This window comes from Typopeltis vanoorti, chromosome 3 (genome assembly GCF_054136105.1).
Source record: "Typopeltis vanoorti isolate ZY-2024b chromosome 3, IOZ_Tvanoo_1.0, whole genome shotgun sequence".
Lineage (NCBI taxonomy): Eukaryota > Metazoa > Arthropoda > Arachnida > Uropygi > Thelyphonidae > Typopeltis > Typopeltis vanoorti.
This window is the reverse complement of record NC_143551.1, coordinates 64,136,658-64,162,823: the sequence shown is the minus strand read 5'-3', so window position 1 is coordinate 64,162,823 and position 26,166 is coordinate 64,136,658. Positions and strand designations below refer to the sequence as shown.

Genomic DNA, 26,166 nt, shown 5'->3' with positions numbered 1-26,166 from the left:
GTCGCAGATGAGTTGACGGGAGAATGCACTATTAAAGTTCAAAGGAACTTTATTATTTTTAATAAATAAAAGAACTTTATTTATTGATTTCCCTTAATCAATATTAAGGGAAAAAAGTATGAATGATTAATGGCAGTCACTTCCCATAACTTTGATATTGGCATGTGCTCAGAGTGGTAAAGTTCTGTATGATGGCATAAGGTTGGTTTCACAAGGTTCAAGGACTAAACTCTCATCATCATCAAATTCCTGATATTTACCCTCAAGGGGTGTACAGGCTATGATAGTACTACATGAAAAATTGACAACATTGTCAGATCTTATATTTCTATCTTCTAAGACACTTTGTACTATATCAATCCACCTATTTCTTGGTCTTCCTCTGGGTCTTTTTCCTGCCAAACCTGACAGAGAACATTTGTTTTGCTAATCTTGCTCTCCCATTCTGTTTTAAATGACTATATCACCCGAAAATTAGCTCTGCTAACACATTCCTGGATGCTAACAATGTCAATATTAAGGGAAAATGGCAATATCATATTAAAAAATGTTTTTAATATGATATTGCCATTGATGCCATCTGCTCACACCCTTAATCTTTCTCAGGACTCTCATATCTGCAGTCTCTAGTCTTTGGTCAAGTGTTTTACTTCTAACCCAGCTCTCAGCTCCATAAGTTTAAACTGGTTTGAACACTATCTTGTATACAGCTAGTGAGAAAGAGTGAGAGTAGGTAATATGCATGAAGGATGACAGGTGAGTGGAATGTATTGTATACACACTTAACATAATGAGTTTTGATACCATAATGAGGTGGATGATAAACAAGTAAAATGGCAATACTCAAAATCAGCTGCATGAAGCAATCAAAACAAATACTTAAAATCATATGCAAGTAATATTTTTACTTACAAAACACTTCAGTTATGTGTAAAATGCCATTATCAGCATTTTTCAAAGCAAGTCTACCTCACTTCACATTTTTGTAACTAAATAGCAGAATCTATTTTACAAGTGTGCTTCTGTTGATAAGCAGAATATATACTTCAAAACACTTATGAATTAACATGTAGGTATTTTGAATATTTCACATGAACTGCTGACCTACAAATTTACAGTTTCAAACCTAAATGGTTTTCATCAGCTGGGAAAAATAAATTTAAGTTCGAATGTTTTATCTCCATGTCAGCTTTCATGGTAATTTCTGCCATATGTCAAATGCTGAGTTCTTAAGTTCAAAATTTTATTATTATTATTAAGTGACACCTCCAGGGAATCTGAGACTCATTGAGGGACACCACATATTACACACACCAGCTGTCATACTTATTCTTGAATTCATTCACACTACTTGCACTCACAACATCCATGGCAATCACGCATCATCCTCTAAGAGAAAAATCTAGTCCTCATCCCTTTCTTGGCAGCATTCATTCTCAGCTTCCAAGGATGCCCTCTTGTCTTTTCCACGCCCTCCATAAATTGAAAAATTCCATCAATTGAAATCCTGTATGGCCCTTTCATAAGTTTGTAAGTCTCAATCATGTCACTCCTGTTTGCTAGTGTCTGCAGTCTACAAATTCTCAATCTGTGTTCATAATCATTATTCCATTAATCCTCATCATTTTTTGCACTCTACTTTGTACTTTCTCCAATATATCAAAATCACAATGGAAACCAGGAGACCTGCGCACAATAGTCCAAGTGAGATCTTATCAAGGCCTTATAAAGAGGCAAAATAACATCCTTACTTTACATGTGAATGTTTGTTTCAGCATTGCAATTCTTTTGAGACTAGGGATCTTGGGGTGTTAATAGATTGCAAATACATTAACATCCCAAGATCCCTAGCCTCATCTGTTTCTTCTATCCTAATCCCACCAATATAATATGACAATGGATATCTAATCACGCTAAAGTGAATGACTTTACATTTACTCACATTGAACTGATGCCCATTTTCCCATGCCCACAATTCTAGCCTGTGCAAATCATCTGCAAGTAATGCATATCAGCAGCATTCCTGATTACCCTACATATCTTTGCACCATCAGCAAATAGCTGTATATTGCTTGTCAAATCCTTCCCAATATCATTAATGTACAGATTGAATAACAGTGGACCACTTGTTATTATTATTATTTTTTTTAACAGATTATTTTTTGCAGACTCAGATCCCCCGTATACCACTTTTTGATGTCTTCTCCATACTAATATTGTATAACCCAAATCCATTTTCTCCAATTTATGCAAAAGTTTACCATGCTGTATTCTGTCAAAAGCCTTAGCAAAATCCGAAAGTATCATGGTGTATCCATTCCCCTTGTCTAGTTCAAAGGTAACATTGGTATAAAATGTGAGCAAGTTGTTGCTAAAACATGACCTTCTCTTAGTAAACCCATGTTATTCATTGTAAAGTAGAGATTCACTGTCAACCCATTTCTGAATGCAAGCCCTAACCAATTTTTCCAAAATCTTCACCACCACTCCTGAGATACTAATTGGTCAATAATTGGATACATCGGTCTTTGCACTACCCTTATGCAATGGTATTATCATACATTCCTTCCATTCCTGCAGAATCTTTTATGTTCTGAGACTCATATTAAACAGCCTGGTAATAGGAATGGCCAGTTCAACCGAACACCACACTTTTAGCACACATGCTGATATTTCATCAGTCCCTATTGCTGAATTCTTATTCAATTTTTGCAAGAGCTCTAATACCTCGACCTCACACACCTGAATTTCTTCATCTAGTGAAGAGGTAAGAGTGAGCTCAATGTTGCATTCACCAGGTTGATAGCTTTAACAAATTGGACACTCATTAGTTGAACAACCTCTTTTGCATCTATTACCCTCATGATATCTGGATTTAGAAGAGTTATCCTTTCATATTCATTCTTTCTTTTACTTTTTGCATATTGATAGAATTCTTGTGGGTTGTCTTCAGCATGCAGAGCCAGTTTCTTTTCGTACTCACACTTTGCTTTCCTTACAACAGTTGTGACTGTTCTAGCCTGCTGTTTATAACCAGTGCCGGCTCATGGCTTGAAATCGTGGGGATGCTGCAACTTTCGAAATATACATACACACTGTAAGTACAGTGTATATGTGTTTGGATAAAATATCAAAATTATGGTAAAAATTAAAAAAAAAATTAAATATGAAAAAATATTGTTCATCATCGATAAAATGATACAGTTTGGCATAATTCAAAATTACTTAAAAATAAAATATATTCTTCTTGTTTTGTTCATGAAAAAATATTGTTTATTATCGATAAAATTATATAGTTTAGTATAATTCAAAATTACTTAAAAATAAAATCCATTTTCATAACTCTAATAATGTTCTAAAATAAAAATTATAACAAATGCTATGTCTTTAATTGTAATGTCGAAATATTTAAAGTGATGGAGTAAACACGATAAGCACTATGAACACTACAAGATAGATTTTTATTATTTTTTATACAAAATAACAGAATTGTATGGGATTGTTGATGATAAAATTAAATATTACAAGCAAATATAAATAAATTAATAAATATATTTATATATCAAGAAAAATTAGAGGTGCTGCAGTTCCGCAGTGCCTTTGCACGAGCTGCCCCTGCTTATAACGTTCATAATGGACGTCATCCTTATGCAAACGGTAATCCTTCCACATCGTCCTTTTCTTACGAATCTCTTGCTTAATAAGATTACACATCCATTTGACTCCTACTCTATTTTTTCTTCGAACTCTCAGGGTACATTCTGATATCACATCTCTTGAGTATTATTTCAATGCTTCCCATGCACTGTCGATATTCTTTCCATCCAGCAACCGATCCCATTCTACTAAACTCAGTATACTTCTCAGTTGGTCATAATTTCCTGCTTTGTAGTTCAGCATGTAATCTTTCCCGAATGGAACACTTATAAACTTAGTCACTTCCCAAGCAAGTACTGCATGAACACTGTCACCAACCGGAGTCAGAATAGTTACTTTTTTAAGTGAAACTCCCTCTGACACTATAATCAAATCTAGCAGTCTTTGCCCTCAAGCTCCTTCTGCCTCATGAGAAGAATGTAAATGCATTTTCATTCTTCTCATTAGATTCTACTGCTACCCAATCAATAGTTGGATAATTAAAATCTGCCATTATGATTACTCTTTTTCGTGCTCATCTTTTGTATTTGGTGATGCATTTCTTCATCACTAGCAACCGATCTACCAGGTCTGTAGCAACACCCCACTATGTAATTGATCTTATTAGATTCTACCTCACACCAGATGGCTTCAAACTCAGTGCCACATGAAATATTGTTAGTAGTAGTACTACAATCATAGGTCTCAACTCTAACTGGATTCAAGTCATCCGATATCATTAGCAGCACATCCCCCCCCTCTCCTATCCTCTCTATCCTTCCTTAAAATACTGTACCCATGACATAGATACCAGTTAGTAGGTCTGATTCTGATAGCCTAATGCCTCACTAATGCCTACAATCTGAGATCGAAACTTATTGACTAAGGCAACAAACTCTATCCCTTTATTTCTGATACTCCTAGCATTCGTGTACAGACATAATAATCTACCTGTTTGTTCTTTTGTATTGTCTTGTCTGCAGTCTGCCTGACACGTTTGGACAATTTGCCTTACACACATAGACATCTTTGCACACATTTGATGGATCCAAACCGGGCGAACATAAACCTGAAATTGTTCTCTCCTTGTCAACATTTCTATGACAAAGCCCATTTGCATCATTAACAGAGTTATATAACACTGTCGCTCTTACTCTCACATTCTCACCATTCCTCTCTTTATAATTTAGTTTTCCTGACTCTCTATGTTAGGTCTCATACTAGTTATTAGTTTTTCTAGACTCCTGATACCAAACACATTCAGGTGTAGGCCATCCCTCTTATACAAATCCAATCTTCCCTCAAACTCACTTCACACATCCAATAATTTGCATGCATTCCTTCTACACAGTTTATGCATCTAATCATTGCCATCGTAGCCCTTTTTCTTAATTCATTTTTATCATAGCAAGGTAAAATACTGAATTTTCACTTTCTCACTCTTCACTCTTGCTTCTTCCAACAACCCTTTCATGTCATGAGGAGTTGGCCACTAGAGGGCTACATGGTGTGTAGTGTTTGTAGAGAGCTCCTGAAAAGATAAGTATTATTTTAAGTAATAATTGGTAAATTTGCTCGAATCTTATGTAGTATTGTTTACTTTTCGTATCTTAGCTTGTCTGTGTGATTTTTGTGTGTTTTCTGAGTTATTTCAATTAGTAATTTGATAGATATGATTAATAGCGTGCACATGGCACTGATAAGAAGAAATACAATGGCATCCAGATCGCCATCTTTGTTCAAAAATTTTAATATAAAGGAGTTTATTCAGTGTACCATTTGTGAGATGTATTCTTTGAGGAGAGTGGTTGGAGTCTGGATAGACAATGACAGCAGAGTGAATGTGTGCAGAAAGTGTAAGGAATGTGAAGATTTAAAGTGTGTTTCAGGTCGTGAGAGTGATATCGTTGTTGAAAGTCAGAATGTAGAAAATAATGATATGAGAGGTATGAATAGTGATATTTGCAAGGTAGTACCAGATGGCTGTGAGAGCAGCGTTGAAAGTGAGAATGAAGATAAAAATACAGAATGAATGAATGGATTAACGGATAATAAAAATGATGAGACAGGTGCAATGAGTGAGATCACACGGTTGCGCGGGCAAATCGGCAGCTGGAGCATTGACAAAAATGTTTACAGAGCGTACCAACTAATAAACGGCAAAAGTATGAAAAGAAAAATAAGAGTATGATTGTGAGTGTAAACAAAATGAAAGAGCGAGTGTTGTATGGAGATTCTTTAGTAAGCGGTGTGATAGATGAGATTTTTACAAAATAGTACCAACCTGGTGCGAACATTAAAGATGTAAGTGGGTCTATTAGAGCACAAAAGCAGAGGGTGAAAGAATTGATAGTAGTAGCAGGAAAGAGGAACTGTTCTTTTGTTTGCTGATGATGCAAAGTTGGGTAGAGTAATAGTAAGTGCACAGGATGATTTGGATAGTTTGGAGGATTGGGTTACTGAGAATGAATGTCAATTTAATGTGGCAAAATGTAAGCTTATGCATTTTGGGGTGAAAAGATTAGCAGCAATATATCACATTGGTCGAACTATACTCTAGAAGATTGACGATGCCAGGGATTTGGGAGTGTTGGTGGATAGGGAGTTGAAGTTTAGTCGCACATCGCAAAAGTGGCTAAATCAGCTCATGAAATCACTTGGTTGCTGAAAAATACTTTAACAAAGTATTTTTAACAGAGTCAAACAGGTTATTGTTCCTCTGTATCGAGCCTTGATAAGATTCCATCTAGACTGCTGTGTGCCCAGATATGGGCACCAAGGTTTCTTCTAGATGGGGAGGAGGTGGAGAGGATCCAGAGACGAGTGACCAAGATGATAGCAGTTCTATGGAATGAACCTTATGAGAACAGGTTGAAGATTTGTGGATTGTAGAAATTGGTTGATACGCGGAAAAGGGGTGATATATTTGAGACATTCAATTTACTGAAGGGTTTCTATAAGATTAGTTCAGAAGATATTTTTGAGAATAGAACTGGTGGTGGGAAGACTAGGGGCCATACATGGAAGCTGGGCAAGAGTGTGGTTAGAAAGGGTGTTAGAGCTAGGTTTTTTACTTGGAGAGTGGTGAATGAGTGGAATAAGCTACCAGACTGTTGTGGGTGCCGTGACTGTAAATGAGTTCAAGGCGAAGTATGATAGATACTGTGTGAATGTCGAATAGTTGTTCTTGACATGATGTTAGTGCCTCCTTTGAATCTATGGACTCCTTGGAGTTGCCTGTAATGATAATACTGAACTTATCGCCAGATAAGTCATTAGTACCTGCTATGACTACTATTTCTTTTACTTTTCTTTTCTGTTTTTGAATTGCTTGCATTATATTTTTAATTTTCGCTCCAGGAAAACTTGATGTTATAACTCACTCATCTATAGCATGTTTTATTTATAGAGTCACCATACCAAATAACTTCTTTCTTTTTACTAACAACGTCACTACCTGATTTCTGTTATTTCCTGACTTACCTGTTTCCTTGCTTTGTTGTTTCTTATTTTCCTGTTTATATTGCTTTTTCTCACTATGCTCATTTAAACACCTCAACTTTTTGCAATTTCCATGTCGTCTCTCTGATGATGTGCTTCAACTTTGCTATTTTGGCAGTTAATTCATTTTTATTAACCTCCTCTATGTCTAACAATAACCTCGTTAGCAGGGCTAATCTTCTTGTTCTTGCCTGCGGTCTTTTTTAGCATTGCATTTCTTGCCCTTTTTTGGTGCCATTTTAAATGTATACAAAATATTGAAATATCTTAATAAAAATCTGTGATAAAATACTAAATACACTATAAAACAGTAAAATCTAAACTAGTATACTACAAATCACTAATTTTCTAAGGGAAAAACACAATAAAAACAGACCAAATTTATGCAGAATAAGTTTAATGAAAGTTCCTTCTATCTCAAAAACTATACAAGTAAACTTTGCTTAATTGGATTAATTAATCTAATTAATGTGTGCTAAGTGAAAACACGTTAAGCAAATACAATAAAGAATAGGAATAATTATAATTCATTAAGAAATTTCTTCTGGATCCTCCTAGGCAGTGTACTATGGAAACTACTAATTTTAAAGGTAGCATCTCAATCCCTTACATTAGTTCAGTCTCCAATAAATTGGCTAGTCCTTAAAAAAATACAACATCAGGACGTTTTTCACTACACTTTCTAAAGTCCGTTCTCTTATAAGCCATCCGAAGCCTATTCATCACAACTTGAAATATCCAGGTGTATACAAGTTATGGTGCGATTGTAATATTCCTTATTTTGGACAGACTAACAAATCTATTGAACTATGTATAGAGGAGCATAAGAGAGAGACATCTCCTATAAAAGATCACATGCATCTGCACTATCCAGTCATGTTCTTTTCTCAAACAATCCTCATGATGATCTACAGAGTCGCTCAGTTTGCTGGGATAAATCCGAAAACATTTTTCACTGCAGTGATGAGTTTGAAAGGAAAATCGTGGAGTCTAGGGAAATCCTCCTTAATCCTGAACATTTGAACAGCAATTTGAGTTACAACATTCTTGATAGCCATGCTTCAGTTGTTCAATACTGGTGTTCACGAGAATTTGCAAGCATGCATGCAACAAACAATAGTGCATTGGATAGAACAACTTGAAAAATACGTTTTTTGTGTCAATTATGCATTGCATTTTTGCCTGTAATTCTCAGTTTTTTGTAACTTCAATTGTTATTATTGTGTTCTACCTTTAGTGGATACCTGATGAAGACTGTAAAAGGCTGAAACTAGTTGTATCATTTTCATTAAAACTTGATATTTTATCTCAGTTTAAAGTCATTAAATTTCTATTTAAAAAAAAAAAAAAATTAAAAAAAAAATATATATATATATATATTTATTATTTATTTATTTATTTTAGCTTCCTTCACATCATTTAATTTGGGATATTGCAGCAGGTGATGCTCATACACTTCTTTTAGCTGATCTGAGAGCACCCCATGTAGCACTATATTATTGTGGCTGTCATACTGGGTAAGTAGTAATAAGTAAGATGATATTCTTTTATTTGGACAATTAAAGGAATGGAAATTCTAATTTTTTTACATTAAAAAAACGTGGGAATTAGATGCTTGCCATAGTTTTTTCTGTCAGCTGTATACCTAATTTTATAAATGAATTTGGCTTCTAATTACGGTAATTCCCTAGTTATCTAACCACAGTGGGAAAGCAATTTTCCAGCCAGAGAATTGAAGCATTGTTCACTGAAGATTGTCATATGGTGTTGTACTGGAAGTCAGTCAACAATTAACCAACCCAAGGTTTCGAATGACTAAAGGCTTACTAGCTTTCATTTGAAGGTCAGATAATTGAGATCACTGTATTAGATTTGTGGTTGTTTAATGGAAAATAACATTGGTAGGATTATGATAAATAAACAGATTCATTATTATGTATAGGTTGCATGGATACTTTTAGAGACCAGAGCAACATTATTATACAGTCTGTCAAAAAAATGTATACATGTTTTAACAGATGCCATCTATGGACTTTTTTTTGAAGTTGGATCGAATTACGATAGCAATATGTAGTATGATGTTCTCTCAAAAGATGTCATTACTCACATGAATACTAGCATCAACATGTGACCGGTAGGACAGTCAAATGAAATGGCTGAGACACAGTTGTCGTTGAGGAACACAAGACCATTTTAAAGTAGTATTTCAAATTTGAGAATATTGTTGAAGTTCAACAACAGTGGAAGTGTGAGTTTGCAACACAGCCTCCAACATGCCTGACAATTGCACGTGTTTGTAATAAGTTTGAGATCCCATAGTACCATGTGTGAATCCCACTGGGCACTTTGGCCAACATTATCCAAGCAGTGACTGACTCTGTATTAAAGAAAGTACTGTATACATTATGAGTGGTAAATTAGTCTCATGCTCAAGCAGAACTCAGGCTTACATAGTAAAACATGTTTATTAAAGATCTAATCAGTTTACAATTAGGTTTAAACATATCAAAAGCTGATCACGATACCTATACTAAATCAACTGACAATCATAAATGAACACTCTAGTTAATGAACATATAACTCATATCCTCTGGTCCATTAAAACACACTTAGCATGGGAAAATACAAGTTTACAATTTTAACTTCAAATGCTAACAGACCCCACCACATTAATGAGGTCTCGCACAAGAATTTAAATCCTCTGATTACCAGTCCAAGGAGCTAACAAGTTGCAATGCATATAAGTCATTCAAAAGGTTCTCTAGGCAATTGTCCATTTTTCTTCCAACTAGAAATTGATTCACCCTTTTCCTCTAATGCTAATTGTTAACAAATAAGAAAATTCTGTACATTACCACCACCGCATGAGGTTACCGTGTCCCCTTTGTCTGTCCTTTACTGTTAGATACTTTACTGCTTCAGTGGGTTGCGTCCAGAAGTTTTCCCACGGTGCCTTCCTATCGGTCCTTAAGTTGTTTAGTCACAACTCTTCTCCTCGAGAGCACTCTTTTCGGGGAATGCTCTTGAGGAGAAGCAACAATATTTCTATCTAGACAAATTCCTCCTTTTTTTTACTTTATTTTTAGGTAATTGAATTTCCTAAAAATGAAGTACAAAAAAGGAGAAATTTGTCTGAAGCAATTTGTTTCTTTACTAACAGTACAAGTATTTCTTTGTTATTATTATATTCTTGTTTAATCTTGAATGAATGATCCTTTTGATGAAAAGGTCCTTATTCAAGATCTAACAGTTTGCTTCTTGTACTGAAAATGTGACTACTATCTTGATTGATCTACCATTTGGAAGTTCATATTTCTTAACCCTTGTTATTTGACTGATCAGGTGCTGCTGGAATGGAGCAGTAGCATCTTACAAATTTTGAGAGCTTCTGACAATTAGATATGTTTGTTAGGAGCTTCAGTTTTAGATGGGTGCCAGAGGTGCTTGAATGAGGGTCTAAAGGAAGCTGTAAATATTCTTCTTGATACAGCCAATATAGTATATGTAGAATTTGCACTGGATAATTCAAGTTTAATCTTGGAAGTCTAAATTACTTCCACTTCATATAAAACCATATTAAAAATATGATTCTGCCATTGAGAGGAACGTGACATTTTTAACATTCAAAAATGTGTGAGCAGAGCTAATCTAAGAATGGTATGGCCACTTAAATAAAATGGGTGAGGAAAGGTTAATGAAACGGCTATTTCACTAACCTTTTGCTAACAGATAGGAAAGAGAACCAGTGGAAGACGAAGGTCTAGATGGATTCAGTCAGAAGTGTCTTAGAAGTAGGAAAAGTTAGGTACTACAATATTGGAGTGCTGACAAGTAGTAGACTAATTTGGAGGAAAATTGTTGATCAGAGATTAATAATGATATTAACTATTTATCATGTGGTGCTGTCCTAGTAGCCTTGAATACCCTTTGAGAGTACATATCAGGAAATTGATGACGATGATAGTTTGAAATGGGCTTTTTGAGAATTTTTATTTTTGTTGAATGTTTTGTAATTATTTTTCATGTAATTTATTGTATTTTTACTGTATATGTTATAATTTAAGTTCAAAAATTTTCACACTTCCATAAAAATTTATGAAAAATTTTCCTGGAATCACTGTTTTAGCAACCCTAATTGTGACTTTTGCAGTTCTTGCCCCGCTATACCAGAACCAACTAGCCAATCTGTGGGACAATAGGCACAAATAAATCTCATTCAATTTCCCATTTTGAAATTTCCTGACATGATTCTTCCTTTTGAAATTGCTTGCCATTCAAAATGTTTATCCTTTTATATAGTGTTGAATTCTATAGCTGCTCCTTCCTTTCCATAATCATTGTTTGCCTCAAAATATAACACCTTATTGTTATTCTGTGGTATCTCACATTTTACTTTTCAGCTTAGTAACTACAATTATGATAACCTGATCTCTAATTCTTTTACTCGTTCCATTGATACTGCTTAGCTATTGTTCCAATAGCTGACTTTTTTGTTGTTTGTTCAGTTTCCCTGGATCTAGACCTGGTATCATTTCAGCTGCTAATGACATTTCAGCATGCTATATCATTTTGTTATTTAAGCCAATAAGAACACAATTTATTATTAAGAGAGAGAGACCTCCAGGAAGTCAGGGACTCATTGAAGAAAACCACATACTACACACACACACCAGCTATTATACTTTTTCTTGAATTCATTAACACACAACATCCATTGGCAATCCATTCCAATCACGTACCACTATGAGAGAAAATTTTAGATTTCACCCCCTTCTTAACAGCATTCATTCTCAGCTTCCAAGGATGCCCTCTTGTCCTTTCCCTATCCTCCATAAAATAAAAAATTCCATCAACTGAAATTCTGTATGACTCTTTCAGAAGTTTGTAAGTCTCAATCATATCACCTCTCTTTCCTGTTTGCTGGTGTCTGCAGTCTACAAATGCTCAGTCTTTCTTCATAAACAGTATTCTACAATCCTGATATCATTATTAACACTATTCTTTGCACTCTCTTCACTGTATCAGAATCGCAAGAAACCAGGAGACCAGACCTGATCACAATGGTCCAAGTGAGGTCTTTTCAAGGCCTTGTAAAGAGGAAAAATGACATCCTTATCTTTACATGTTGAAAGTTTATTTCAGAATTGCAATTATCTTTTGAGTTGTATTTGCAATCTTTGCTACATGGTCCCTGAACTTCAACTTCCTATCTACTAACACCACAAGATCCCTAATGTGATCAGTTTCTTCTAGCATAATCCCACCAGCATAATACATCATTGGCAGGACCATACTCACACTTTTCCTGAGGCAGGCAGGGTCTGAAGCGCTAGAGTGCACCAGGGCTCCCACTCTTTGTTTGGAGGTCCTTAAATTGGCCCTATTTTTTCAGGGCCACCAGCTAGTCTTGTGCATAAGTACAGCCCTAAACATTGAATATCTAATCATTTACTACATTTACTGACATTGAATTGATATCCATTTTCCCATGTGCATAGTTCCAGCCTATTTATATCATTCTGTAAGTACTGAATATCAGTTTCATTCTGATTACCCTGCCTATCTTTGCAACATCAGCAAATGTGTTGCCTGTCAAATCCTTCCCAATGTTATTAATGTACATATTGAATAACAGTGGACCAAGGAATGATCCTTGTGATACACCACTGGTTACCTTAATTGATATCTGTCAATCAGCTAGCCTCTTATCCACACTAATATTTTAAAATCCAAACCCATATTCTCCAATTTATGCAACAGTCTTCCATGCTGTGTTCTGTCAAAAGCCTTAGCAAAATCCAAAAGTGTCATGGTGTATCCATTCCCTTTATCTAGCTCAATGACAACGTTATTATAGAATGTGAGCAAGTTGCTAATATATGACAACTTGCTTTCTGCAAGTTGCTAAATATTGCTCATTCAGTATTCAGGTGGATGTTTAATGAGTGCCCCATTACAAGGTGAGGACTGGATATTGAGTTGGAGCCATAGTCAGCTCTATGTTCTGAGGCTATATCTGCTCTTCAGCAAACAGGCTGTTGCGAGTTCCATGCAATAGTTGGTTGAGATTTCATTATTGAATGGATATTTGTGACAGTCATCTTTAGGTGTCAGATACTTTTCACTTCCTAGTATGAGACTACTCAGTGGTGTCTGCTTAGGGAAGAACTGAAGTGGCTTGAATAAATATTATGTTTGGTGTTTTGAACATTGTTCCTGGATTATCTAACTGTTAACTCATTCATGCTGCCTCTGTGCAGTGGATTTGCAACCCTTCTTGGTTGGGATCAAAATAAAGAAGTTAAATTTGTTTTGAGATTATGCTCAAATTATTATGTTTCTCAAGATGATTCAGTTTCTCTAGTGTGAAATAATAATTATAAGCATAATCTCAAAACCAACTTGTTTATGTGGATTTTAAACCAGCTTTAGAACTTGTTTTATAGAACATGCTAACGCTGCTAATCTTCAGAGTAATCTCTAGTATGGAGATTAATCATTTATAATCCATTAGAGGTCAAAGGTTGGATGTAAAATAATGCTCATTCTTTAAATTAGAATATGTAGGATAACCATTGATCTTTCAAAATAAATTTCTTTTTCTTGAATTATACTTTGTTTTTATATTGTTTTCTGTAGGTGGTTTTTTTTGACTCACTTTAAACTGTCTTTATTTAAGGGAAAACAAATGCATTTGTCAGCAAAATAAAGCCCTGCAACAGCTCAATATGTTAAAAAAGGTAAGAGTTGTGAGTTTTACTGTTATTTTAATATTTGATCTTAAGTATTTCTTTTTATAAAGAAAGCTTCTTTCATTGTTGCTATCAAATGCTATGAATTGTTATTCCTAGAAGCATCTAGGAATAGGTCAAGAGGAGAGCAAGCTTATAGAACGGGGTGGAGAACTACACATCCTTTTGGAGCCAAAATAATTCCTTTGAGACCTAGAAGAGCGATGGTACGGGATAAGTGTGTGTGTGTGTGTGCATGGCAAGCTTGTAAGAACTACTTTGACTAATTACACACCTAATTTTAAAGATCTTACTAAGAAAATGGATACAAGGAAGGTCTCTGTTAGTAAATAAGTAACTAAAATTATTGTGTTTTGGCTTTAAAATTATTCTGATTGTTCAAAGTAAATGTTATTTAATGGGTTTTGAGTTAAACTCATTGCAGTAATTTTTATTAACCCTGTTTTTCTCTCTCCTCTCTTTTTTTTTATTTTGTTCCTCTTTTTTGTTGTCTCCTCTTCTCTTTTTGTTTATTTTTTCCTGGTAGATCGCGATGAGCTGCGTGATGCGTGTATGCAAGCCACAATGTGGCCACCCATGCTATAGAACTGCAAAGATCTCTAAATGCAAATATAGTAATAAAAAATATTCAAATACAGATAACATGTATCCAGTAGTCAATGGACAATAAACAGAATTTAAAATAACAGGACTGTAGATAATTAAACCCTAACTGGTAGTAACTGATGTAATTCCACTTATTTCATTTTTTTAAAATTTTGTTTTCTTTTTCGTTTTCCTCATCAGGCGAGGATTAGTTGTTGAACAGAGTAGTAATGCTATATTGTGTTGCCTCTGTGGCACATTTGGAAGAACAGTGGAACATTGTGCCCTTTTAAAAGAGAGAAATCTTTATATGGGATTTTTCAATTGCAGGTGAGTTAGCAGTCTCATATGGAAGTAGTAGGGTTTTTCAACCCACATACAGACAAATCAGTGAGAACACATGCAATTTATAGACAAAAAATACTGTTGTTATTGTTGATGGTAGGTACATGGTATTGATGGTGGTAGCGTCATTGGGTGTAGTTAGAGAATTAAGTACTAGGGAAGACAGTGAGATATGCATAGTGGAATGTCCCCCCATGATGAGTCCTTGTGACTCCTAGGAGGTGTCACGATAATAATAATCAAACTCGCATGCTAGAGAATTTTTTTTTTGTAATTCTACATAATAAAGGAAACTTAATACGAAGAAATTTATTAAAAACTTTTCATCAGTGGCTTTCTGTATAATTCACACCACCTAAGAAGCAAAATAATTTTGCTGTGGTCTTATGTATTGGGAGAGGGGGGGGGGGTTCAGTAGTAATTTAGTATTTTTTCTATTTTATAAGGATTATAGTCATGGTCTAAAAATGTATAGTGGAATAAGATGTGTTCATTGGCAAGGGTTGTATTATTGGAACAGAGAATCTTGCCTCTGTATGATTGTTTGTGCAGATATCTTCCAATGCATGTTCATTTTCTATAAATAGAAAAATATAATCATTTGAAAGGTGTGTGATTATTGTATCTATAAAGAACAGACAATAATTTGATTCTTTTTAGCTTGTGTAGTGTATTTCAGGCTGTTCTGGTTGATTACTAGGACAATGGAACTGGCATTTTTAAATGACTGGAATATATTTTATAATTTTGAACTGATCAATATGTATAGCTTATCCTGCAACATTCCAATATGAAGTTCAGTGCTGCTCCGTGGGTAGGAGGTGCCCTTGTGCAAACCTCTTTCAGCGCTTCCATAAAATAAGTTTCTATGAAAAATTTTACTTTGTTAAAAGTACAAAACAGTTTATATGCATACATAAATTTTATTTAACAATAGTAGAACATTGTAATCACTAAAATTCATTAATAAGGAATTTTTAATAATAAAGATTTTCAAAAATGTTTTTCATTATTATATAAATACAACAGAATATATATATATATATATATATATATATATATATATATTCTTATTTTTATACTCTATATATTTATACTCTATATACTCTATAAATATACTCTATATATTTTTATTTTAATATAAAAAGAAATACTACATAACACAGATGATTTGGAGATATGCTTTTAACTATATAACAATTAGGATAAATTTAGATTTATTTTACATATTTATCCGCCTTGCTTTAGCCGCCACAAAATTTTTAATAATATCTTTAATGTCTAATGAATCCATAATATTATTTTCAATTGATATAATTGATAAATCCATTAGGCAATCTCCAGACATTGTTGGTTGCAAATAATTTTTTTATTAGTTTCAGTTTTGAAAAACTTCTTTCCGCTGATGCTATGGATATTGGTAATGTTAAATAAATATGCATTACAATCACCATATTCAGAAACATGTCAGTTAATTTATTTTCGTATATATAATTTAAAACATCCTGAGGAACCGACTCTTTTTTAATAAAACATTGCAAAGTTTTTAATTCCTCAAATAAAGTCATACCATCAATATTGCAATTGTCAGAATCTTGATTGTCACTGAGTTTTAAGTGCAAATCTTTACAATGTTTCATTAAATCTTCATCGCTCCAATCTTTTAATTTGCTATTGTGTCTTATAACTTTAAAGTCCTCGCTATGTTGTTTTAAGAGTATGAATCTTTCAGTGCCTGAATTTATTGTTATGTCTAAAATCGCGAAGAAAAAATTTATTTTAAAATTTTGTTTAGGATCATGCATTGTCTCATCTGATGCTTCCTAACCAAACAGTTTTGTTTTTGTTATTTTGCGAATGTCTTGAAAAAGAGGATCAATATTAAGATTGTTTGCTACTACTTTTGCAGTTCTAATAATATTTTCAAAATATTGGTCTCTTCGGCGAGTATTTAATTCTTGTATAACATAATCAAAATTTTCTGTAATTTTTCCTATATCAAATGTTGGATTCTGCATTATTTTGCTTGCAACATTTACGAGACTTAAGATTTCATACCAAACATGAACAGAGCAAATAAATTTAAATAAATAAATCTTTGAAATTAAGTTGTCTGCCTGAACTCTAGAATCGATATCTTTAGTTTCATCTTCTGTAATATCAAAAAGAGCCAAAAGAGGTAAATTTCCTTGATATTATTTTTAAGTGGCTTTATTGCTTCTACCCTACTTTCCCACCTAGTAGCAGAAAATGGTTTTAAATTTAAAACACGAATATGATTTAAATTAAGGGGATGTTAAATCCCACATTGTTTTAAAACCGAATAAGAAACTCAAAGATTGGAATCCGAGTAACACGAATATGTTTTTTTAATATAGCCCAATGCTTCACAGATGTTGAAAAATAATTATATAATTCCTGTATTACTCCCCAAAAATTTACAGTTTCACAGGATATCTTAGCTGCATCATTAACTACCAAATTTAATGAGTGAGCAGCACACAGAATAATAAAAAAAGCCCTTGAATTTATTTCAAGGATTTTTTTCTGCAGTCCATTATGTTTGGCTTGCATATTTGAACTGTTATCATAAGCTTGGCTGCATAAATCCGAAATGTTAATATTCAATTCAAATAGTCCTTGGCCAGTGTATCTTCTACAGATTGAAAACCCCAAAAAATGTTGATGAATTTCTGCTATATTTGTATCTTTATTTTGATTAACAAATCTCATAACAATAGATAATTGTTCTGTGTGGCTTATATTTGGAGTAGTGTCAAGAAATAATGATATTTCGCCTCTTTAACCATTTCTAAAACTTTTTGTTTTATAGTTCAGAAATTATACGGATGATTTCATTTTGTATTTTATCACCTAAATAATGAGCAATGTTCCTTTTTTGTGATGTTTGGATGCGATGCAAGTGTTCTGCCATTATCGAAACAAATTTAGCGTCAGTTTCTACTAACTTTAAAAAAATTGCTGTTATCATTTTCAAATATTTTTTGTAAAGAACCTCTAAAAGCTATACACTGTCTTGATAAATATTGTATTATGTAGATTAACCATTGTATAACAGATTGCCAATATTTTGAATACCAATTATTTTGCAATAATAACAGAAAACCGAATTTCGGGATTCTGAATGAACTAAATAACTTTGTAAAAGTTTTTCTCCATTTGCTAAAGTTCGATAATAGTATGAATCGGAAAACTTGCAGCCAGATTCATCTTTGGGAATTCTTTATTGTGTAGTTATATGATTTGGCCAAATACCTGGATCATTAACATTAAAATGTAAAGTAAAATTTGAAGTTTTGGATTTCGCTAAATCAGAATCCAATATTTCTTCTGCTGCAACTTCTGTAGATGGTCCAGTCAGGCCAGTTTCATTTTCGCATGTAACATTTGTTTCTTCATAGTTATCTTGTGTCCTCTCTTTTTCTGTAGTAGAGCTAGATGGAGTATTTGCTTCATCAGAACTTTCTGTTCTTCATTTTTTATGTGTTCCTGAAGTTAAAAATTTATTCAGCGATCTGGCCAATTTATGTTCCATCGTTGCAATTGTCTTTTCCTGTTTTGTGCACCAGATAACTTTGGCTTTTTTCCCAACATCTAGTGTTTAACATACTTGGTTAGACTTTAAAATAAGAAGAGCGGTAAAAGTTGTCTGCCAAAATAAATAATAATTTCGGAAATTTCCCCTTAAACTTATTTTTTTAACCCCTTAACTGACTTATTTTTTAAGGTGAATGGCCCAAAACTATTTTTTTTATTGCAGAATTTGATTTTTCAGATGTTTTGAATAATAAATATGCTTGCATTTTAGGTATTTTTTTGAAAATTAATATGTAGAGATATTAGCCACTGATTGATTTCTCAGTGATGTTTATTTAATATTTTTTACATTCTGGTAATTGTTTAATAATCAAGAAATTTCTAGAATATTAAAATTATTTATTAAAGAAATTAGTAAAAGGACCCCAACCCCAATGTCTTCTAACCAGAACAAGAAGAAATATATAAATAAATCTCTTATTGAAAATTATTTATTTTCTAGACGTCTACCCAACATAACATAAAAATCTTTTGTTTTCAAAATAAGATACCAAGATTCAACAGTGATGAATTAAAGAGAAGAATGATATCAAGATTGTGTAAAAACTTTTGTAAAGAAATTAAACTGAATATTCATTTTATGAATGTCTTGGATGAGTTTGATAAAAGGAAGGAATTTTTAAGAGTGATGGTTTGCACTTAAACGAATTGGACTCATGGCATTTAGAACATCTATTAATAAAGGATAGAGTAAATTGTCAAAAACAGGGAAATGGGATTTGCTAGGGAGGCAGTGATATCAGTTGTTAATAGTACCAAGGTCAGTAATCACTGTGAATGTGGAATTAAATGTTCTCAGAAAATAAATTGTATACAGAGTGGGCTGATTCACACAGAGAGAGAGGCTATGGCAGAAAGGGAGTATTGCAGTTTATGTATACTAATGCCAAAAGTATTTGGAATAAGTGAGGAATTTTTGTCATTAGAAAGTACAACTTGGCAAAAAATTATAGGAATTAGCGAGACTTAATTGACCAAGAATGATATAGTTATAAGGTTAGAATTTATGGGATAACTATTTTCAGGGTGGACAGAGGAGACAGAATGGGAGAGGGGTTTTGCTAATGATGGATGAAGAGTTTAAGTGTATAAGTGTCTCAAGATATGCAGAGGGCAATTCATTTGGTTGCTGCTATAATTCGGGGGGGGGGGGTATAAGGGAAGAATGTAGGTAGTTGGTATTAGCAAATTTTCATGATGAGAATTTTATAAATAATGTCAGTGATTATAATGAATACTGAGGATTTAATTATAAACGTCAATTAATTTTTTCCTGAAAAACTTTAGTTTCCGAAAACCTCTGCATATATCTTGCACTATGATTTTTTTAACCTTAATTTTGGAGAAAAAAGTGAGAGTTAAATACGGTATTGTGGACACAAGTTCTCTGAGGAAGATGACTTCACTGTTTGGAAAATAGAAGACAGCATTTAAGAAAAGTTGATTGAAGAGTGGTTGTTGGCATTAAGGTAGTAGAGACAGCATGTAAATTTGGTAGAATGGGTGATATTTAGCCAAAGTAGATCAAAATTGGGAGATTTCAAATTTGTCACTCTCTGGCATGATATATCGGAAGGAACATATGCTCAGACCCCATCTCTGGAGATGAAAGGAGTTAGAGTGAAGTTGGGAAAGCGATGAGTAGGGATTTGAGTTTGTCAGAAAGATTAAGTGAGGTTTTGTAGCCTGGAGATGTAAGTGAACATCAAGGTTAGAACTGAGACTACATATATATGTTAAATGGATCTGAGAGGTTCTGTGAAATTTGCTTTTGACCACATGGGTCCCACACGTTTCCTATGCAGTGTTTGGGATCAGGTTTCCATGCTGGTTATTTACAAATTCATTTTCTCACTAGTATCTCTTCTTTATGATTGACACTGTACATGGGTCAGATCTGGCTGCGCTCATACACATGATTTGGGGCTGTTGCCTTCCAACTTGCTGTTCATGGCCAGTATTAATGCAGATCTACTTGTCGGGGTATCATAGGTTACTTTGATTAAGTGCTGGAAGTTCATTCCTTCTGTCTGTATAATCATGGGCCCAAAGTGTTGACACCTGAGAATTTTCTCAGGTCAAGTTGCATTGTTCAGCTAGCCTGCAAATGTCATTTAGCATTGCATTGGTTTCTGAATCAACAGAAAGATCGGAGCTTGCTCCACTTGCACTACGAGTTGCCCGTCATGAAAGGTTGGCATAAGCTTGCATCCACCGAAACTTTTATAGTCTCTATATTTGGCATGAAACTCTTGTAGTTTCTATATTCAGCTATGAAATAATGTTGGATTCAATATTCACTTAATTTAATCTCTAGATATGTTTTCTTGCCTTCATGATATTTCTCATGTTCTCAGTTTTTCCATGATTTATTTAGCTATTTTGTTTTTTTATATTTCCTAAAAGCACATTATTATTATTATTATTATTATTATTATTATTATTATTTGACACCTCCAGGGAGTCCATAGACTCATCGATGGAGGGCATGTGCTCTACAACTCTCTCCACCACTCAATCCACCAACTCAACTAACCGCCACAACACCAATGCCATCTACTGGTAATTTGCTTGCTAGGAATTTTTAATACCATTTCTTCTTTTCTTGAATTTAATTGTTATTGATCTAAGAAATATGCTTTTTTATCCTTCAAAAATTTAGTTACCAAAGTCAACTCGTTTTCAGACACTTTTTTTAAATCAAAATTACTCTGAAATATTTTGCAGACTGGATTAGTAATGAAGGTGTTTGCTGGTGGTCCATATTCTGGATGTGTGGTAGAACAACAAGGAGTTGGGGAAATTCCAGCTCTACATGAATTTGCTGCATCTGAAAGAAAGTATTTGTTGCAACTTCAGATTACTCTACAAAGGCTATTAATTTTATTTCTTAAAGAAGGTAAGAATTTCATTTAATAATTTAAATTGAAAATTAGAAATTTAAGTTGGAATATGTATTATGTATTTGTTTTGTTTCATTATTATATTAGTTGGGGTGCTTAAGGGTCAAAACTGTATAACTGAGAGGAGACCTCCACATAGCCTTTAAAGGAATGCGGAGAACCAACCAGGGCTTCTGACCTAATGTCAAATCCTCACCTTCTCGTGGTGCACCCTGTTGGGTATCTACCTGGATACTGAACGAACGAGGATGGGCTGGCGATTTGGGATTTAGCCGACCAAATTGTATTCTTATTGGCTTAAACCAATATAGAAAATGATGGGACAACATGACAAAATTTCATGCCGGCTGGATTGTTGCCCGGTTAAACAAGGCCCCCATTGTTTTCGCCAGGGAACCATGGCGAACAGCGAAAAGTCAGCACCTGGAACAAATCTGAAAGCACACCCCAACTCAACATCACCAAAGTTAAAGATCGGTACTATCAACATAAGAAGCCTGAATGGCAAAGAAATGGAGCTAGTAGAGGAATTAGATAAGTACCAGATCGACATAATAGGGGTGGCTGAAACAAAAACTGGTGAGATCTTTTTGAGCAATAAATACAAAATGTTATACTCAGGAAATGACAGTCAATGAAAAGTAGGAGTAGAAATAGTATTCAACACAAAATAAGAGGCTAATCTTCTTGAATGGCAGGCAGTCTCAAGTAGAGTGATGTGGGCAAATATCACAATGGGGAATTGGATAATGAGAGTTATTTGTGCCTTATGGTCCCACAGAAGGTTCTATTAAGGTAAAAGTGGAGGAATTTTTTGATGCTTTAGAAAAAGCAACTGACACAGAGTAGGAAATGATTGTCAGACATACAAAAATATTTTGGGAAAATTTGGAGAAAAGAGCAAAGCTAATAATAATGGCAAATACCTGTTGGATTTCTGCTCAGGACATGGACTGGTTATTACTAACACCATGTTCCAACATAAAAATGTGCACAAATTCACATGGAGAGAAGAGGAAAGGAATAAGAAAATTCTCATTGACTATGTTATTGTTGATAATGATGTTTTCTCCCTGGTGCAGGACACCAGAGTGTACAGAGGATTTGAAATTGGAAGCGATCACTATTTAGTCTTGAGCAGGATAAAATTGAATTTCATATTGAAAAGAATGACATGTAAGAAAGTTTTAAAGCGAATAAAAGTTGAGCAGCTCTCAGATGTGAACTGTAGACTAAAATACACAAAGGTTATTGAAGAAAAAAATGAAAGAGTTTGAAAACAGGAACCAAACCTTGGAGATCAGTGGCAAGCCTTGAAGAAAACCCTGATTGGTTCAGCCAGAGAGGCATGTGGTGAGGTTGTCTGCATGGATAGAAAAATCAAAACTCCATGGTGGACACAGGAAGTTAGGGAGGCAATGAAGGAAAAGAAGAACGCATATCAAAAGTTCCTAGCAAATAAGTCGGCTTTTGCTCTTAGAGAATACAGAGGCAAATGTAAGAGAGCTAAACAGTGTGTAAAACTGGCTAAACAAAAGTCATGGAGGACTTTGGCAAGAATATAGAAAATTAATATCAAGAAGGTGGCAAAATATTCTGGAGGTTGTTGAAGGGGCTTAGGAATGGAAGAAAGAGTGCTGTAAAAGGAGTTAGAGATGATAAAGGTGACATGAAAATGGGAGAAAAGATATTCTTGAAGTATGGAGTAATTACTTTGAAAATTTGCTAAATGAAACAAAGAGTGATAGCACACTGGTAAAAAAACACTCAACAGGCATAAAGTCAGGAAGACATATCCATACTTGAAGTAGAAAAAGCCATCAAAGGCTCGAAATGTGGAATGGCAGCAGAAGGAGATGATATTCGACTAGAAATGCTGAAATATTGTCGTATAAAAGTCTTACAGTGGCTGCACTGCATAGTTCAGAAAACCTGCACAGAGTAACGAATTCCTGATAATTGGAGTAGAGCTCTAATATTACCCATATATAAAAAGGGAAATAAAACTGAATGTGAGTATTACAGAGTTATTTCCCTACTGAGTGTTCCTGGCAAGATCTATGCAAGTGTACTTGAGAAACAGTTGAGAAGAATTGTGGAAAAAAAGCTTGGTGAAGAACAAGCTGGATTCAGGCCAAATAGAGGCTGTCAGGATCAGATCTTCACTTTATGACAAATAGTTGAGAAAGCATGGGAATATAACAAAGATCTGTATTTAAGTTTTGTTGATCTGGAAAAGGCATATGAGAAGGTGCCAAGAGAGAAACTATTCAATATGCTACAGTTATATGGTGTCAATGGGGTATTATATCAAGCAATACTTACTCTTTATTGGAGTTGTAAGTCAGCAGGTAGAACTGAAGGAAGTACAGGAAAATAGTTTAATGTTAAATCTGGTGTGAGACAAGGATGTACATTATCCTCTCTGTTATTCATTACCTATATGGATCACATTATGAAGGAAAGTGGTATTAAACATGATATCAGAATTGGAGATGTTAATGTCAGCTCTTTGCTTTATGCGGACGATGTTATACTTGTAAATAAGTCCGCTACAAGTTTGCAAGATTCCCTTACTAAATTGAATAACTGTTGTTATAGATATGGTATGAAGGTCAGCATTAAAAAGACAAAGACAATGAAAATAGGTAGAATTGTTGAAATTGTCAACTGTGTTGGGAACGGGGGAACCTGTGGAACAAGTAAAGCATTTCATCTACTTAGGCACAATTTTTAGTGAAGATGGTAAATTAAATAAGGAAATAGACAACAGAATCAACAAAGCAGATATGGTAGGAAGTCAAATGAATAAATTTACATCATGGAATAAGAGAGAAATTAGTCTATTTTTAGAATACTAAAATTATTTAGAACACTAAATTAGCTATACACAAGACAGTGTTCAAACCAGTTTTAACTTATGGATCTGACAGCTGGGTCGAAGTAAAACACTTGACCAAAGACTAGAGACCGCAGATGTGTGAGTCCTGAGAAGATTAGAGCCATGAACAGAAGGCATCAATGGCAATATCATATTCAAAACGAGGATATGAGGAAAGAACTTGACATTGTCAGCATCCAGGAATGTGTTAGCAGAGCTAATCTCAGATGGTATGGCACTTGAACAGAATTGGTGAGGAAAGATTAGCAAAACAAGTGTTGTCTGCCAGGTTGGCAGGAAAACGACCCAGAGGAAAACCAAGATATAAGTGGTTTGATAGTGGACTAAATCAGCTCATCAAATCACTTGGCTTCTGAAAAATACTTTAACATGCAGAGACAAACAAGTTGTTTTTCCGCTGTATCGAGCCTTGATAAGACCCCATCTGGACTACTCTGCCCAGTTATGGGTACCAGGGTTTCTTCGTGATGGGGAGGAAGCGGAGAGTATCCAGAGACGAGTGACCAAGATGATAGCAGGTCTGTGGAATGAACCTTATGAGAATAGGTTGAAGATTTGTGGGTTACAGAAATTGGTCGATAGGCAGAAGAGGGGATGATAGGATTGAGGCATTCAAATTACTGAAGGGTTTCTATAAGATTAATTCAGAAGATATTTTTGAAAATAAGACTGGTGGTGGGAGGACTAGGGGCTATGCATGGAAGCTGGGCAAGAATTTGGTTGACAAGAGTGTTAGAGCTAGGTTTTTTACTTAGAGAGTGGTGAAAGAGTGGAATAAGTTGCCGGAGTCTGTTGTGGGTGCTACGACCGTGAATGAGTTCAAGGCAAGGTATGATAGTTACTGTGTGAATGTCGAATAGTTGTTCTTGACATTATGTTAGGGCCTCCCTTGATGAGTCTGTCAACTCCTTGGAGTTGCCCGGAATAATAATAATATGAACTTAATTTCAACTTCAAAAAAACCAAAACCATGCTGGTAATAAGAGAAAAAGGGAAAATACCCGATATAAATATTAATCATCATTATCATCAAATTCCTGACATGTAACCTCAAGGGGTGTACAGGATATGATAGTACAACATGAAAAATTTACATCATTACTAACTTCCTATCCACAACTTTCCTCCAAATCAGTCTGTTACTTGTGAAGACTCCAACATTATCAGATCTTATATTTCTATCATCTAAGGCACTTTGTACCGTATCAATCCAACTATATCTTGGTCTTTCTCTGGGTCTTTTTCCTGCCAACCTGGCGGCGAACACTTGCTTTGCTAACCTTTCCTCACCCATTCTGTTTAAGTGACCATACCACCTGAGATTAGCTCTGCTAACGCATTCCTGGATGCTGACAATGTCTAGTTCTTTCCTAATATCCTCGTTTTTAATATATTGCCATTGATGTCATCTGTTCACGCCTATAATCTTTCTGAGGACTCTCATATCTGCAGTCTCTAGTCTTTGGTCAAGTGTTTTTCTTCTAACCTAGCTCTCAGATCCATAAGTTAAAACTGGTTTGAACACTGTCTTGTATACAGCTAATTTAGTTTTCTGACTAATTTCTCTCTCTTATTCCATATGAATTAATTCAATTGACTTCCTACCATACTACCAGCTTTGTCGATTCTGTTGTCTATTTCCATATTTAATTTACCATCTTCACTAAAAATCATGCCTAAGTAGCTGAAATGTTTTACTTGTTCCACAGGTTCTCCATGCACAACACAGTTGATATTTTCAACGATTCTGCCTATTTTCATTGTCTTTGTCTTTTTATTGCTGACCTTCATACCATATCTATTACAACAGTTATTCAATTTAGTCAGGGAATCTTGCAAACTTGTAGCAGATTTAGTTAGAAGTATAACATCGTCCGCATAAAGCAAAGAGCTGACATTAACATCTCCAATTCTGATATCATAT

At 34.4% G+C, this 26,166-nt stretch overlaps 1 protein-coding gene across 4 annotated transcripts in view; it reads left to right on the top strand.

The window, feature by feature from the left end:
- Als2 (Amyotrophic lateral sclerosis 2) overlaps window positions 1-26,166 on the top strand; it is a 550,533-nt gene that overhangs the window by 60,056 nt on the left and 464,311 nt on the right. For all 4 annotated transcript variants that reach the window (XM_090415655.1, XM_090415656.1, XM_090415654.1 and 1 more), the window contains exons 4-6: window positions 8,542-8,654; window positions 13,817-13,877; window positions 21,165-21,336. In XM_090415655.1, coding sequence (XP_090271781.1) covers window positions 8,542-8,654; window positions 13,817-13,877; window positions 21,165-21,336 — 346 coding nt within the window. The remainder of the gene's footprint in view (window positions 1-8,541; window positions 8,655-13,816; window positions 13,878-21,164; window positions 21,337-26,166) is intronic.